This window comes from Pinus tabuliformis, chromosome 7, assembly GCF_031772625.1.
Source record: "Pinus tabuliformis cultivar Carrire ecotype Pingquan chromosome 7, CPIR1, whole genome shotgun sequence".
NCBI lineage: Eukaryota > Viridiplantae > Streptophyta > Pinopsida > Pinales > Pinaceae > Pinus > Pinus tabuliformis.
The window spans coordinates 868,608,202-868,625,592 of record NC_142293.1 but is presented as its reverse complement, the minus strand read 5'-3'; the positions used below and the strand labels follow the sequence as shown (position 1 = coordinate 868,625,592).

Sequence of the window (17,391 nt, the reverse complement as noted above, 5' to 3'; positions counted from 1 at the left end):
GGCATCTAAATCCTTTAAGGGCGGGCTTTGCTTTGGACTATGAGAATGATAGAAAAGATGAATGGGAAAAGGAAGATCACAGGAAAAACCTTTCTGATAGTGATAGGGATGATGAGGAAGTAAAGACTAAGGTTGAAACAGATAAGTTTAAATCTAAGGAAGATGATGATAGTGATGGGTTTTTTGTACCTGATGGATATCTTTCTGAAGATGAAGATGTATGTTTGGATGGCATTGAAACATATATGGAAGAAGATATACAAGATGATATACCCCCTATAGCATGTCCCAAATGGTGGCCATAAATAATGGCTAGAAACTAAGTCTGAGTGGCATGCAATAGAGCAACGGAACTTGTCATTGCTTGATGTATGTTTGGATGGCATTGAAACATATATGGAAGAAGATATACAAGATGATATACCCCCTATAGCATTTCCCAAATGGTGGCCATAAATAATGGCTAGAAACTAAGTCTGAGTGGCATGCAATAGAGCAACGGAACTTGTCATTGCTTGAGGACAAGCAATGTCAGGAAGCAGGTGCTATAATGTCCTAGAGAAATTAATTGCCCAAAAGACAAGCCTATCAATCCCCTTAGGCTATAGTCCTTGATAAAGGGGAAAACCCCAAAATATCCAATGTTTGGGCAGCGAAGGGCAAGTTTTGGGGTAGTTGGGCAAAGAAACCCAAAGTTGGGGTTTTGAGTGAACCTCACTCAATCAATTAAGGAGAAAATTCCCCTCAAAGAAATCTATAAATACAAGAGGGCTAGATTCATTTGCATCATCACTAGTTTGAATCATTTATCTCTGTTTCTCTTTCAGCTTGAGGCTCTGAGGGTTTAAGACCCCTTTTACCCTAATATTTCGATGGTGAAATATTCCACCCTAGTTGGTCTTGTTTCTATTTTTTTAACCTTGTTCTAGCATCAAGAAATTCATTATTTCAGAAGTAGTGAAGTATCTTGTGGAGAGAATTTCGGCTAGGCAAATTAACCATCTCTAAAGTTGAATGAATTCCCTCCGAGTCTAATTATCTAGGCAATTCGATGTTTTTTGTGATTAAACTCCCTGCACAGGAAAGTTCATCTGAAAAAAGGCAGAAATTTATTTGAGCGAAGAACGCACTCCTGTTGCAGCCAAAAATCTAAGGCCAACAGCGTGCAACCCTCTATAGCAGCTGAGAAACATCTGAAGTAGTCTGGATGAATTAGATGTGATCACACTCCGAAATTATCTATGCAGACCAACGAAGCCCTTTTGGAGGCCACCCAAACTGCGCTGGGCATAAAGGAAACAATTTTGACAAGAGTCGAGCTTCACCTAAGGTCACTTTGACAGACTGATTGGATTTCCTGAAACACATAATCATCTGAGACAAGAGCAAGAACAAATTGCCTAATTTCTCCTAATGCAGATTGTGGGACGAACCTAAGCGAAGTTCACCCATCATCTTAGCCCCAGTTCCTGAGTCCAACAACCCTCAGTTGAATCTGGGTTTCATCCTGAAGTTTCCCTTCTGGTCAGAATTCGTAGGAAATTTTAGTTGCATAATACTGTGGAGTATTTCGTAGAAGTCAGGGTAATCGTTGTTTACTGAAAATTGTCGTTGAAATTGTGGATAGAAGGAATTATCATATTGAGTGAAATAAAGTTTTTTGTTGAACGAATCAGTGTTATTCATGGTGACCTGATGCTTATTCAAAATAGTGTTATTGAATGTATCAATTGTTCTATTAATGAACCAGGAAATAAAATCGATTAAAAAGCCTTAATTATCTGAAACTCTAGGGCAAAATTACCCTAGATCACTACACATGCCTGAGCTATAAACAACATAATTCACTAGGTTCAAGGTCGAAAGGTGGGCATATAGGGGGGCACTAAACATTTAGAGGGAGTCCACTCTATTCGTAGGTTATATTTGGTGAAATGTGAAGCCACCCAAGGGAAATTCTTATTTGGATGCACAGTGACGTCTAATAGTCGAACAAATAGGAAGGGTAGGACCCTTCTAGATTTCTTGGTACATTGTCCTAAAGGTATCATGTTTATTAAATCAGTGGATGCATAAGCACATATAAAAGATGCAACGTTGACATGTGAGTTGTTAGATGGGTTCATTCGGGAGATTGGTCTGCAAAATATGGTGCAAGTCATAACATATGATGCAACTAATTATGTGTATGTCAGCATGATCCTTATGGAGACGCACCGCACATTGTTCTGGACTCCATGTGCAACACCATTGTATCGATTTGATGTTTATGGAAATGGGGAAACTCTCCTTCATCAAGGAGGTGATTGATATGGCTAGGAGCATCCCCAAGTTTATATATAACCATGCTTTTGTTCTTAGCCTCATGAGGAGACACACTAGAAACAAGGAGTTGCGTCATCCTGCAATCACACATTTTGCCACCAACTTTATTACTCTTCAAAGTTTGCTTCAATGTTAGATTGAGTTGAAGCAAATGTTTGTTTCTGATGGATGGCGTGATTGTAGATACAGCAGGAGACAAGATGCGAGAGCCATTGCAAAAATGGTGTATTGTTAAAATTGGCAACTAGAGCCAAATCCCACTTTGGACAACTCCTTTGAGAAAGATAATTGTAGCATTGAATTCCTCTTTTCGAGAGGACCAAAATCGACCTAAAGATCACCAAATTTGGATAAGGAAACATATTTATTTATTCAAAAGAAATTTAACAAGTCATGATCTTATCAAGGCAGGAAAAATTGAAATTTTGAAATTTAAATTTGCCTCCAAATGTCAAGGTCGGCTTCTCCTTCGTAAGGTCAAATCATCATGTCTAATGGTATATAAGAGGCATCCTCCAACCTCATATCTACATCATCAAATTAGCTCTCACATATATCTGAGGTAGCCAAGTTCAAAAGAAGGACGCAAGAGTGTTTTTGGGTTTCCTATTCTGTCACAAGCAGTGTTGACAATATCATCGAGATATCGCCGATTTTCACAAATATTGCGATATTTTCAAGGAGACGAGATATCGCCGAGGAAATATCGCGATATTTTGTCTCCCCAAAATTATCGCGATATTTCCGAAATATCAGCAATATCTCTGGAAAATATCGCGCTACGATGCAAATATCACCCAGGAACATAATAGAATAAAAATAAATAAATAAATAAATAAAATAAAAATTGTCGCCGCAGCTAGAAAAGGCCGATTTTGTTTTTTTTTTTCCATTCATTTTCATTTTTAATTGTTGGAGAAGGAATGGGAGAGCTATGTGCTTGCTGCCAAGGAGGATTTGAGTGTTGAATAGCCATTATCGCCACCAACAACGAAGATTTTGTTGATCTAAGATTGAAGAACAGTAAGACAATTTCATTTCTTCCATTAACAGGCATGTTCAAATAAACCCCTATGTTAATGAATTTTTTGATAGTTTTAGGATTATTCTTACTTGCCTATTTGCCTACAAACATTTTGCTTCCTTTTTTTTTCCATTTGCTATGATTTTCATGCCCATGAGCAAATGCAAGGGTTTCTCCATATTTGGACAGCAAACTCCATTTTTTTTTTAACTTTCAAATGCACCCTCTTATTGTCATTTATGGTTTTCATTGAATTCACATTGCAAATAATGTAGCAAAAAAATTATTTTGTAAAATGAGGTGGTTATTACTTATTAATTCCAAATTATTTTTTTTTATTGCCCTAGGTTTGAGTTAGCTCACTACAAAATTCAAATATGCATAAAGCCTTGGACCCATTTTGGAGCCTGATGGTGGGACAAATCAGGCATATCTTACATGCAAATTATGTGTGACCAGGATGACAGGAGGGGTTACACGATTGAAATACCCTTTGGCTAGACTCACTGAACATGATGTTGGGATTTGTACACTTTCTAGTCCAGAGCTTATATCGAGGCAATTGATGAAAAAGACAGAAAGAAGGAAGAGACATAAAGAAACAAGGTTGAACGTGCAGGTAGATCTTTCGGGATATCTTTTCCTGATTTTGATGTTGAGGGTAGTGGGAGGGGCTCCACAGCATCACCTGCTACTGCTAGTCCAAGGTCATCAGTTTTTGTTCCACGAACAGGACATGGATCACAACCTGGCATAAAATCACTTGTTAAAAAAAAGGAGAAGCAAAAAGCAGATAGAGTCATGGGGAGGTGTCTTTTCTGGAGCAACTTACCTCTCAGCATCACCAAAACCAATCCATTTTGGCAGCCAATGTGTGATGCTATTGTTGTTGTGGGCCCAGCGTACAAAAGTGCTACATATGAGGAGTTGCGAGGGCCAATTCTTCAAGCAGAAAAATAGGACATCAACTCTAGATTGGCTGAGTTGAAAAAAACATGGGAAGTTACTGGATGCATAGTGATGTCTAATGGTTGGACAGATAGGAAGGGTAGGACCCTTCTAAATTTCTTGGTACATTGTCCTAAAGGTACCATGTTTATTAAATCAATGGATGCATCAGAACATATCAAAGATGCAGCAACGATATGTGAGTTGTTAGATGGGTTCATTCGGGAGATTGGTGTGCAGAATGTGGTGCAAGTCATAACAGACAATGCAGCTAATTATGTGTCTGCCGGCAAGATGTTTATGGAGAGGCATCGCCAATTGTTTTAGACTCCGTGTGTAGCACATTGTCTCGATTTGTTGCTTGAGGATATGGGGAAACTCTCCTTCACCAAGGAGGTGGTTGATATGGCTAGGAGTGTCCCTAAGTTTATTTATAACCATGCTTTTGTTCTTAGCCTCATGAGGAAGTTCACTAGAAACAAGGAGTTGCGACGTCCTACAATCACACGTTTTGCCACAAACTTTATTACTCTTCAGTCTTTGCTTCGATGTCAGTTCGAGTTGAAGCAAATGTTTGTGTCTGATGACTAGCGTAATTGTAGATAGAGCAAGAGACAAGACGGGAAAGCCATTGCAAAAATGGTGTACTCTGAGATGTTTTGGCATGGAGTAGAAGAAGCGTGCTCAGTTAGTGAACCTATAGCAAAGGTTCTCAGATTGGTAGATGGGGAGAAGCCTGCAATGGCTTATTTGTATGAGGCCATGGATAGGGCCAAGGAGGCCATTCGTTCTTATTATGCAGACAAGAGTTCTGCTGGCCTTGATAGGCATATGATGTTATGGGATGTGATTGATAGTTGGTGGACAGAGATGCTTCATTGACTCATTCATGCAGCAGCACTCTTCCTCAACCCCGCATTTTCATACAAATGCGGCTTTGATTTTGATGGCGAAATGATGGAAGGGCTCCATTCTTGTATTCATAGGATGGTACCTGATCATGAGATTCATAGCAAAATCAATCGCGAGATACAGTTTTATCGGGATTGTGTTGGTTTATTTGGCTTTGATGAAGCTATTAGGGAAAGGACCCTCTTCATGCCACGAAAGTGACAAGTCATCATTCATTAGAAATTAGAATTTTCAATTTAGAATTTTCTTACTTATAATTCTAGTTTTTTTTAAATTCAATTATGTAACTTTTATTTGAAAGTTTAATTATGTTTTAAGTTTTTGAATTTTTTATTTCTTTATTTTGTTAAAGATATTTGGTGGCGAAGCTATGGTGCAAGGCCACCAAATTTGCAGAAATTGTCCATAAGAATCTTGAGTCAAACATATAGCTCTTCAGGGTGTGAGCGCAATTGGAGTGTATTTGAGAAAATACACGCAAAAAAGTGCAACAGGTATATATAACTTTGAGCTCCAACCTTCAGTTGAGCAATTACACTTATTGTAATTTTTAATTTTTAATTTATGACCTTCAAGTGTCAAGAGTCAAGACTCATTAGTTTTTTTGACACTCTTACAAGTTGGAGTTCGCACGCCTCAATGATTTAGTGTATGTGCATTACAACATCCGACTTCGAGTGAGGCAAATAGAAGCACCAATGGATCCAGATGTCATTTCCTTGGACAATATTGATGTATTGTCTCAGTGGAGGGTGGAGTTTGAGGAGCCCATCTTGGAGGAGTCACCTTCATGGTTAGAGCCAAATGATCCACTAGAACAGGGGCAGCAAGAGGAGGAGGAGGAGGAGGAGGAGGAGCAGCACTCGGAGGAAGAGCAAGACGAGAACGAAGACACTGTGGGAGCATCAACACCATCTGCTACAGATATAGGAGAGCACAGCACCATACCTAGCACTCATTATTTGACATTAGGCGCAGAGGCAGGGCAAAGGCCTTCTACTACTAGGGGCAGGCCTGACAAACAGCCCATCATGCTTTCCCGTAAAAGGGGGAGAGGGCAGTGATTTCAGATAGATCGCTGCTAGCTTTATTTGTTTTGCTACATATAACTCATGATGATGAGATACTTTTATATATGTGATGTTATTTTGTATTGGTTCTCCACATTTGAGTCCTTGAATGGACAATTATCAGGGATCAGCAAAATTTGGTATCGCCTTTGATGTATCATTTCTATTTGACATCATATATATCAGTGCTTTCTTCATATTTATGTGCCAATGTGTTTATTTCATGTTGTTATTGCTTTATATGTTTAAAAATATTTTTAAAATGAATATATTATGCATTTTTTATGCTTGCCAATATTTGCCGATATTTTCGCCGATATTGCCGATAAGATGTTTTTTGGACCCTCTCCAATATTTTGCCAATACCGATATTTTCAACACTGGTCACAAGGACCGAGCTACTTATGTGAAATAACCACAGGAAATGAAGGAATTTATGGGCAGTTTGTATGGGCCTTCTTATCGCTTCAGGACCGAATTCTTGAACATCAAATAAGGCCGAGATTGGGTGTAGCCTTTGTCATGTCTTACTCCAAGTAAGAAGGGCTTTTGTGCTAGTTCCATGTCTCTGTTTTGGCCGCAGGATAGAAGCTGCTACAGCAACAGATTGAATCACCTATTTCAAGGGTCATAATGCCTAGTGAGGCTCTTCTCTTCAAGCCGCAGCAATCTGAAGGAACAACACAATTAATCTAAGGCTTCTTCTTGTGATTGGTACAAGGTTTCCTCTATCCCTAGGTCTTCAAGCGAACGTCATGGGAGCGGTCCACTATGAGAAGGATGCCTTTTTTATTTAGGGTTGTTGGTATGCTCTTCATTCTCAAAAGTTATTAGATCCTCTATTGGCAAGACATCTTCATTGTACTCTCTCTCTGTCGAACCTTCGATATTAATAAAAGAAGAATTGAGAAAGGGTTTTCCCCATTTTGGGGTTTTTCCCTGGCTTGTGCCAATTACTGTGTTCTTTTATCTTGGCTTGTCTTTTGCATTCATGTTCTTTCATCAGTTACTGCTATAAGATAATGATTGATGTGATTGCTAATGGATTAATGTAATAATGAATGAGCTCATGAAGTATCTAACCTCAGCAAAGAATATGTTAACCTAAAATTAACATGTACACTAACACATTTTGACAAGGAGTAGAAGAAGTGTGCTAAGTTAGTGAACCTATAGTAAAGGTTTTGAAATTGGGAGATGAGGAAAAGAATGCAATGGTTTATTTGCATGAGGCCATGGTAAGGCAAAGGAGGCCATTCGTGCTTATTATGCAGACAAGGGTTTTGTTGGGCTAAATAGACAAATGATGTTTTGGGATGTGAATGATAGTGGTGGACAGGATAGCTTCATCGACCCATTCATGCAACAGCACTATTCCTTAGCCTCGCATTTTCCTACAAATGCGGCTTTGATTTTGATGGCCAAGTGATGGAAGGGCCCCATTCTTGTATTCATAGGATGGTACATGATCCTAATCTTCATAGCAAAATCAATCGTGAGATACAGTTTTATTGGGATTGTGTTGGCCTATTTGGCTTTGATCATGCTATTAGGGAAAGGACCCTCTTCATGCCACGTAAGTGATAAGTCATGACTCATTAGAATTTACTTATTTATAATTCTAGATTTTTTAAATTCAACTATGTTTTATTTGAAAATTTAATTATATTTTAACTTTTTAACTTTTTCATTTCTTTATTTTGTTGTAGATATTTGGTGGCCAAGTTAAGGTGCAGGGGTACCAAATTTACAGAAATTGGCCATAAGAACCTTGAGTCAAACTTGTAGCTCTTAGGGTGTGAATGCAATTGGAGTGTATTTGAGAAAATACACTCAAAAAAGCACAACAGGTATAACTTTGAGCTTCAGCCTTCAGTTGAGCAATTGCATTTATTGTAATTTTAATTTATGACCCTCAAAGTGTCAAGACCCATTAGTTTTTTTGACACTCTTACAAGTTGGAGTGCTCAAACCTCAATGGACTTAGTATATGTACATTACGATCTCCGACTTCGAGTGAAGCAAATAAAAAAAACCAATGGATCCAAATATTATTTACTTGGACAATATTGATGTATTGTCTCAATGGGGATGGAGTTTGAGGTGTCCATCTTGGAGGAGTCACCTACATGGTTAGAGGAACCAATAGAACAAGGTCAACAAGAGGAAGAGGAGGAGATTGTGGGAGAGTTAGCGTCAGCACCATCTGCTATAGATATAGGAGAGCACAGCTCCATACCCAGCAGTCATTATTTGACATTAGGTGCAGAGTCAGGGACTTCTACTGCTAGGGGTAGGCTTGGTAAACAACCCAACATGTTTTCCTATAAAAAGGGGAGAGGGCACTAATCTCAGATGCTACTAGTTTTATTTGTTTTGCTACATATAACTCATGATGATGACATATTTTTATATATGTGATGTCATTTTGTATTGGTTCTCCACATTTGAGCCCTTGATTGGACAATTATCATGGATCAATAGGATTTAGTATCGCCTTTGATGTATCATTTTTATTTTACATCATAGATATCAATGCTTTCTTCATATTTACGTGCCAAATCATAGATATCAATGCTTTCTTCATGTTGTTATTGTTTTATGTTTAAAAATCTGAAAAAAAAAAGAAATAAAAAAAAAAAATAAAAAAAATAAAAACAAACAAACCAACAACAACAACAAATAAACCAAAAAAAATGAATATATTATGCATTTTTTATGTTTCCCAATATTTTTGCTGATATTGCCAAAAAGATGTTTTCAGGACCCTCGCCGATATTTTGCCAATATCGATATTTTCAACAATGGATAAAACTACACCAGAAACAAACATCTGGTGTTAAAAGACACTGACGATTTTCACTCAATTGATTTGAATTGCATTGTACTTTTCCATTTCAGAAATTTTGAAAAGAACCTACCCTTGTACTAACTGAATAAACAGAGAAACTCTAATAAGACAAAACTTTGAAGTTTGACCAGCCTATACCAGAAAACCTCACAATTAAATTGCTGAATAATTAGAAGATTCAATGATATCTAGAAGATTGGCAATAAACATGCAACAGAAGAACTATGCATTTAAAGTTTGGGTAGTAACAAGTTAACCTTGGAGATTTTGGTTGCTCATTGAAGGCAGCCTCTGCTACATGAAAAACTGGAGTTTGATTTACTTTAGATTCGTCATCTTTGCTTGAAGTAGACTGATCTTGGACTTTGGCCCTTGCAGCCATGTTGCGAGCACGAAGCATGCTTTTGAATGATAAAGGTTTTTGATATGTATGTATCAATGTTGGGTTTAGTTCAGTCCATTCAAGTTCTTCTTCATCGCCATCCTCATATTTAACCTGTAAATGAAGTTAATCCACATGATTATGACCATAATTTAATCTGTCACAAGGACCTAAAAGACAGCAGAACTTCTAACAATGCTCAAACTTCAAGATTCTCCAAATTTCAATTCAGTGCAATCTACTTTACAAAACCTATACCTTGTAATACTTGGCTTTATAATCATAGTCAATCACCTCTCCTTCATAAACCTGTCCACCAAAATCTTTCTTTGTTTTTCTTCCTATAAGGGAAATTCCTCCCCCTTGCACAGGAGTATCCTTTTGAGAAGATTCAAGGCTGTCTGGCTTAGCAATATCTTGAAACCCAATATCATTAAACCCTGGAATAGAATCTGAAACATCTACATTTGAAACACTAACTGCTTCTAGATTAATTGCTGATGACGCAGAGCTCCTCCTTGTAGAAACCCTATTTTCTGTTAAATTTTTCTCTATATGAGGCTTTGACTCAACTGTAAGTCTATTTCTAGTCCTTGTCCCTGTTGCCTGATCATGCTCTAACAATTCTTCATCTACTTTTCTTCTCCTTGTAGTCCTTGTCCCTGTTGTCTGATCATGTTCTGGAAGATCTGATTCTTCATCTACTTTTCTTCTCTTTCCAGTCCTTGTCTGTGTTGTCTGATCATGCTCTGGAAAAGCTTCATCTACTTTTCTTCTCTTTGTAGTCATTGTCCCTGTTGTCTGATCATGCTCTGGAAAAGTTTCATCTACTTTTCTTCTCTTTGTGGTGTTTGTCCCTGTTGCCTGATCATGCCTTGGCAAATCACCATCTACTTTTCTTCTCTTTGTAGTCATTGTCCCTGTTGTCTGATCATGCTCTGGAAACTCATCTACTTTTCTTCTCTTTGTAGCCCTTGTCCCTGTTGTCTGATCATGGCCTGGAAGATCTTCATCTACTTTTCTTCTCTTTGTAGCCCTGGTCTCTGTTGTCTGATCGTGATCTGGTAAATTTTCCTCTACTTTTCTTCTTTTTGTAGCCCTTGTCCCTGTTGTCTGATCATGAGCTGGAAAATCTTCATCTACTTTTCTTGTCTTGGGTGTTGCATTCACCTGTTCTGAACGTCTCTTTTTGGCTGTTCTCATGGGGCTTGAAAGCTTATCTGCAGAGTCTACCATCAAATGATCTTCACTATGAAGATCATCTTTACCAACCTGTTTTAAATTATCATTCTCTACAGATTTTTGCCTGTCTGAAATAGAACCCCCTCTTGCTTTTACTCTTGAGACTATAGATTCATCAGGTTTTTGTACCCTTTCGAAACTTCTGTACAAGGTTAACAGTTAATAAGTCAGAAATATATCTAATAATCAGTAAAAACTATGCAAACACCAGATCTATTTCATATTGGACCTATCACTGTTCTATATTTCTAACTCTGAAGCTAATAATTGATAGGAACCTTGAGTAAAACTAAGTCATGGAACCCATTTCGCAGACCATCCTTAAAATTAACTATCAATGTACCTTGACTCTCCCATATGAGACCTTGAACGCCCTTTTCTCCTTTTACTTTCTGAATTGCCCCTCTTCACTTGTACTAATAGAGGTTCCAACTCCTCCCGTTCAAGGTCTTCTTCATCACCATCTTCGTATGTTACCTTTCAAGAAACAAAATTATTTTTATGTTCTTTCATATCTCAACCATATTAATAAAATCAAATATACATTTGCTTCCTGTTTGAACAACAAAAAATAAAGATAAGATTCAATTTATAACTTGTGTGAGAAAAACATGCCTCTAAAGGTAATTCAGGAATTGTGGTGCAGGGAGGGACTCATACATCAGAACAGTGTTATCTGTCAAGCTGGGATTGGTTATTAGTAGTAAGATACTAAGATATTTGCAGAAGCTAAGGAAGCACGCTATGTCATAGAGCAAAGTTTGTACTTTAAGGTTTAGAAACCATTTTTTGGCTATGCATTTGATAATAATCTCTTCATCCAGTAAATACAATCCAAGGGACACCATCTTGCAAAATAAGGTGGTGGCTGAAGGTCTGGATCAAGTTTTCACATAGATCCCCTAAAAGCATGATTTCAAAATATGGAATAGGGATGATGTTCTGGCCATACAGGTCACAGAGAATGACAAAGGTGAAGTCCAAGAGTATTACAGTTCTTGTGTTGTTGTGAGATGGTTATCAATCAATACGAACAGTCACAATACATGAAGAAATGGAAAAAACAAGTAAATATTTTTTACTGCAGTGTTTGTGAACTTAGTCAGAGTTGGCAATGTACTCAGCACTGCAGGTAAAAATAGAATTATTTGGAAACAATTAACATCTTCTATCTTTAACAGAAGGGAAGATTCAATAAACCAGCTCAAGGATATTAATTTTCAGACCACTGAGAGCAGTTTTTCAACTTTGAAAGAATAACCTAGATCTAAGTAAGCTTACCTACAAGCACATACTTCTGTAAAATATCTTAACTCTCAAACACATCCATCTTCTATTGAATACAGAAAGAAGTTAATACACAGCAATAGTTCAAAACCAAAACTCACTAACCAACACAGTGGTGCCCCCCTACATATCCTTTCTCAGATAACAGAATAAGGTAAAATAATGTCTCTAAACACGTGCAATAAGAACTTGGTTTCACTGTGTCAAACCCTAACCCTAATCAGAACACATACTACACCCTAGCTCCATGGATAACTACATCAGGCAAATCTGCTGGTGCCTCCTATAGAACTAAGCTCTCATCCAGAAATAGACAACTCCCATAAAAGCACCTTGGACAGCCTAAGGATGTACGCTATTTGAAAAACAGACCATGCATGCACCCTCAAAACTGAACTTAACTTAAAGCCAAACTGAACAGTAACAAAAGACAAACTAGAATTGCTAAATCTGAACCTGTAGAATGGAATTAACTGAAGGTGGAAACACTGGAAAGATACTAAGATTAGCATATGCATGTTAACACAAGTATGCACCCTCTACACTCCTACATAATTGCACCTCCCTTACACTACAGATTAGTAATGTGCCATCTCTAAGCAAGGATTGTTGCACAAAGCCCAAGACACAATTTCAAAGCATTCCATTGCTATATGAATCTGCGGCATTGCTATGCCATCCAGACAAGAATATTGTCTACGCAACAAATAAGAACTTTTAACACTCTTCTGCGAAGAAAGTGTTCTCCACTGAACCTAGTCTCTCCCTAAACATTTCAAACTTGCCCTTTGTCAGGGATTTGGTCAAGATATCCGCAACCTAATTATATGTCTAAACATACACTAGAGCCGCTACTCTCCTCTAAACCTTGTCCCAGGGAAGGTGGTTCCTCATGTCAATGTGCTTGCAGTAGTCATGGAATATTGGATATGAGAGAGTCTGATACAACCCTAACCATCACAGTAGACAGTAGACTCCAACATCACAGTAGACAGTAGTGTTAGCTGCCATGTACTCTACCTCTATTGAACTCAATGCCACTGATGCTTGTTTCTTGCTAAACCAACATATTACTCCTAAATCCACGCTAAGCACCACTTTTCCTAGACAGCAGGCTCCAACATCTCACCTATCAGCTTTGTCAACAACTTGGGAAGCTAAATGGCTTCACAACTAGTAGTGTCGGTTGCCATGTACTCTACCTCTATTCAACTCAATGACACCAACGCCTGTTTTTTGCTAAACCAATATATATCACTCCTAAACCAAAACTAAAGCACCACTCTTCCTATCAACGGTATCCCATTCCCCATGTGCCTTTCAAGTAGCAAAGAATGCTTTTGCAGCTACTAGTGAATCTGCCCAAATCAACCATGTAGTGGCTCAAAGTGTTCACTATAAAACATATATCAAATATGGTATTAACCAAATGCATCAAAAAGATTGAATCAACAGCTAATACACCAAGGATCTACCAAATCCAAATCAAAGACAAAAGGCAACTTCAGATTTGGAAAATAGGAATAGATAAGGATTTACAATTCATCATATGAAACCTCTTCAAAATATCAATTCCATATTTACCCTATCTAAGGAACACTTCCTAGACTCTACCACACATTTAAAACCATGACATGGTGCAAAAGTGCCATGTCATTCATCTCAAACTCACATGTCAACCCTACTATGAGCCTAACCCCTTGTAAGTATCAGACCCAATGTTGCACAAAGCGGGGACGAAACGGGGACGCGGAAGCATCAATTTCCAAAAATATAGGAAGCAAAGCATCTCGGAAGCGTCTACTATATATATAAAACATCCAAAATACCAAATTAGTTGTAGGAAGACATGAAAACATTCATATTTTTACATAAATCAAGATAGCTATAGCATCCATTGTACATCAATGATTAATTATTCCAACATCAACCATCTACAATCTAGATTCCTCTTCTCTTGTCTAGCCTTTGCCACTACTTCAATTCTATACGGCTTTTAGTCAACATTGCCTAATTTTGATCAAACAGCTTAATCCAAGCCTTATAATATGGTAGAGAAAGCTTAACATGCTTGATCAATGATTTTGACTTGAGTGAAGGGTACATAATTGCTAAGGCCATGACAAAGGAGTTCAACAATCAATAACACCAACACTAGGTTACATATAGGGCTTGTTGCTCTTGATTAAATGCCAATCACATGCCCTCATACATGATATAATCCAATGAAACGCCACAATCCCATTGATCCTAAAAACTGTTAAGTCTGCTGAATTTTGAATGGGATATGAAATTCTATTTTCTCCATATGAAGTCTGATGAGGTTGGAACCACTCCCAAACATCCTAAGTCATTTCATGGTAACATTAAAAATTTAGGTAGAAGGATGGAAATGAAAGATAAAGGAGAATGTCACTTTTACTTTAAGAATTTAACATTTTCATTAGGGAGCATCTAGGAAGCATCTAGGGAGCATCAAGAGGCACCTTAGGAGTATTCGAAGAGTGTAGTTCCTCACAGAACAATTCAAAATTTCCAAAAACAAAAAAAAAAAAAAGCCCCGTAGAACCGTCCACCTTCTCTCAGATCCGCTCGCGATCCGCTGTGGATACACGCCCAAACCTCCACAGATCCGCACCCGATCCTTTCTAGATCTGTGGATCGAGAAATAGGAACCACGGATCAGGCAGTAGGAGCCGCGGATCAAGCCCCCACGAATCTAATTTTGCAGGAACCGCCAAAAAAAGGAGGAACCACGATTTCGCCTTAGGATCGGTGTTGGATATGTACGGGACGCAGATCTGCCTTTGGATCCTGGGGGGACAATTCCTGCAACACTGATCAGACCTATGAAATAGAGAAATAATAAAGATTTGGATCTATTGAAGTTTTGGGGGTCCCAAACCGAACAAGTGCTCATTAATTCTAGAGTACCACATACATGGTGCATGCCTCAGGCCGTAAAGGGATTTCTTCAAGCTCGAGACAGAGGTCTCTTAAACATGCACCTCAAACCTTCTTTGATGATTAATGTGCACTTCTTCCCTAATCAAACCATTGAGAAAGGTTGCTTTTACATCCATGTAATAAAACTGCCAACCAAAACCTAATGCTAAAGACATAATAGTCCTAATAGAAGATTACCTAGCACCTAGAGCAAGGTTTCCTCATGTTCAACTCTTTGTCTCTCTCTCTTTATTACTTCTTTATGGCGTCCAGTGCAGTCCCTTCATTCCTATATTGTTGACTTATTTAATCATGTGGTGTGTTCAAGCTCCCCACTGCTCCTCCCCTCCTCCCGCTTCTTGGGCCAGACACATCATTCATCGAATCCACAAATCATGGAGTAGCTCTAATCCAAAAAGCTATCGAATAATCATGGTGGGTCATACATTACAAAAACTTCGTGCCACAATCTTACATCAATGGCTTTCTAAGGAGAAAGAGAGTCGTCATCTTAAGGCTAGAGGACAAGCAAGTTCCCACCCCAACTACCAAACAATTGATCACATATTCACACTTTAATCAATTACTGAGGATGCTCATCATCGTTCTTCAAAGGTTTCTAGTGATTTTGTTGACTTTTGGAAAGCATTTGACATAGTCTCAAGGGAGGTCTTATTCTAGAATCTTTCCAACATTAGCATATCTAAGACCCTATCGGCATCCATCATAAGACAATATGAGTCAATCCTAGGCTGCCTTAAGATGGCACACGACCTTTACAACTTTATCACGAGTACTATTCAAATAAAACAAGGATGCCCTCTCTCACCTACCCTATTCAAGATCTATATTAATGAGCTAGAGTCATTCCTTTATGAGCATATCCAAGAAGACGATGGTTATCTTCTACATCAAGTATTGATCCCCCTAATCCTATTTGTTGATAACTAAGTCACCTGACACGGGGATTCGGGACACGTAGGATTCGGGATTCGTGGTGTCGGATTCGGGACACGCTGACCCCCCGGAACAGGACACGTTAGGACACGTTATATATTATTTTATTAAAAATATATATATATATATATAATATATTTCAAAATATATATATATATATTAAAAATTAGATATTATCATATTTCTTACACAAATTTTAATTAATGATACAAATTTATTGATTTCAAACATAGATCTTGATTCTTCATCTATAGCTATGCCTATTAGTAATTACTAATTAGCATGCATAGTACATACAAAATTCAAATAAATGTCAGTGGTACTGGTCACATAAATGATAAATTTATTAAAAATTTAAATCATGATTCATAATTCATAACTGAAAGACAACTTACAACTAGATTTCACCATTTTTTTTAAATGGTGCAACCCTTTCAAAAGAACCAGATAAAAACTGAATCAATCAAGGTGGCACATCATGCTTGTTTGACCTCTAAATATCAACAATAATATTTGACCACTTTTTTCTCTGTAAATAACGTTGTTCCCTCCAAGCAAACCAGATTCAAGATGAAAAGATATAATGTTGTCCAGACTCCAAACCTTAGGGTTATATATCTCACATCTATACTCGGGAAAAACTGAAAGCAACCACTTCGTCAAATGCTTGCTTTGATATTAAAATATTGAACTCCATGCCAATCTCAAGCAAGGAATCTCAGTGAACCAAATCCCATTTATTACAGCAGCATTTAGCATCTCAGTGAAGCAAGGGTTGTTCAAATTTGGCTCTTGAATATGCAACTACATTCAAGACAGAGGCCATATTTCATTATAAAATCATCCAATCAATCAAAGAATAAAACCACCATTTCACACAGTTAGGGTATGGAAGATACTAGAATAGGCCTTTCTTTTCTGGCAACTTATAATCGATTCATTAATCGCCAATCTTATGAACAGTACAAAAGAATGCTGAAAACTCTGGCTTGACACATCCCAAAAATCGCGACACGCATTGCAAATTCAGGACACGTTATAGGACACGACGTGTCCTGAAGTTTGGACACGAATCCACAGAGAATCGTGTCAGATTCGCTGGATTCGCGATTCGACAAGGCTTTTGGACGAATCCGGTATCTTAGGTTGATAACTACCCCTATTCCTAAGGGCTTACAAAGATAAATCAATGCACTAAGTTTTTGTGACTTTTGACAATTGACGATCAACCTAGGTGAAACTAAGGGTTTGATCTTCAATGTATCAAAGCACTCTCTTACAAATTTACATTGCTACTATCAAGGGGCAAATGGGGAAAATATTGAGATCACAACAACTTACACTTACATGGGAGTACAATTCAGGGAGCCTTGTTTTTGTTTCTGGTAGGCCCTCCAACCTCAACTTAGTTAGGGGTAAGGTTCCCTAACCCTCCTTAAGAGACAAT

At 37.9% G+C, this 17,391-nt stretch overlaps 1 protein-coding gene across 1 annotated transcript in view; it reads right to left on the bottom strand.

The window, feature by feature from the left end:
* Window positions 1-17,391, bottom strand: part of LOC149250391 (uncharacterized) — a 132,470-nt gene that overhangs the window by 100,385 nt on the left and 14,694 nt on the right. The window contains exons 4-6 of the mRNA XM_089453635.1: window positions 11,098-11,231; window positions 9,771-10,896; window positions 9,388-9,626 (exon numbers count right to left, since the gene is read on the bottom strand). Of these exons, the coding sequence (XP_089309761.1) occupies window positions 9,388-9,626; window positions 9,771-10,896; window positions 11,098-11,231 (1,499 nt within the window). The remainder of the gene's footprint in view (window positions 1-9,387; window positions 9,627-9,770; window positions 10,897-11,097; window positions 11,232-17,391) is intronic.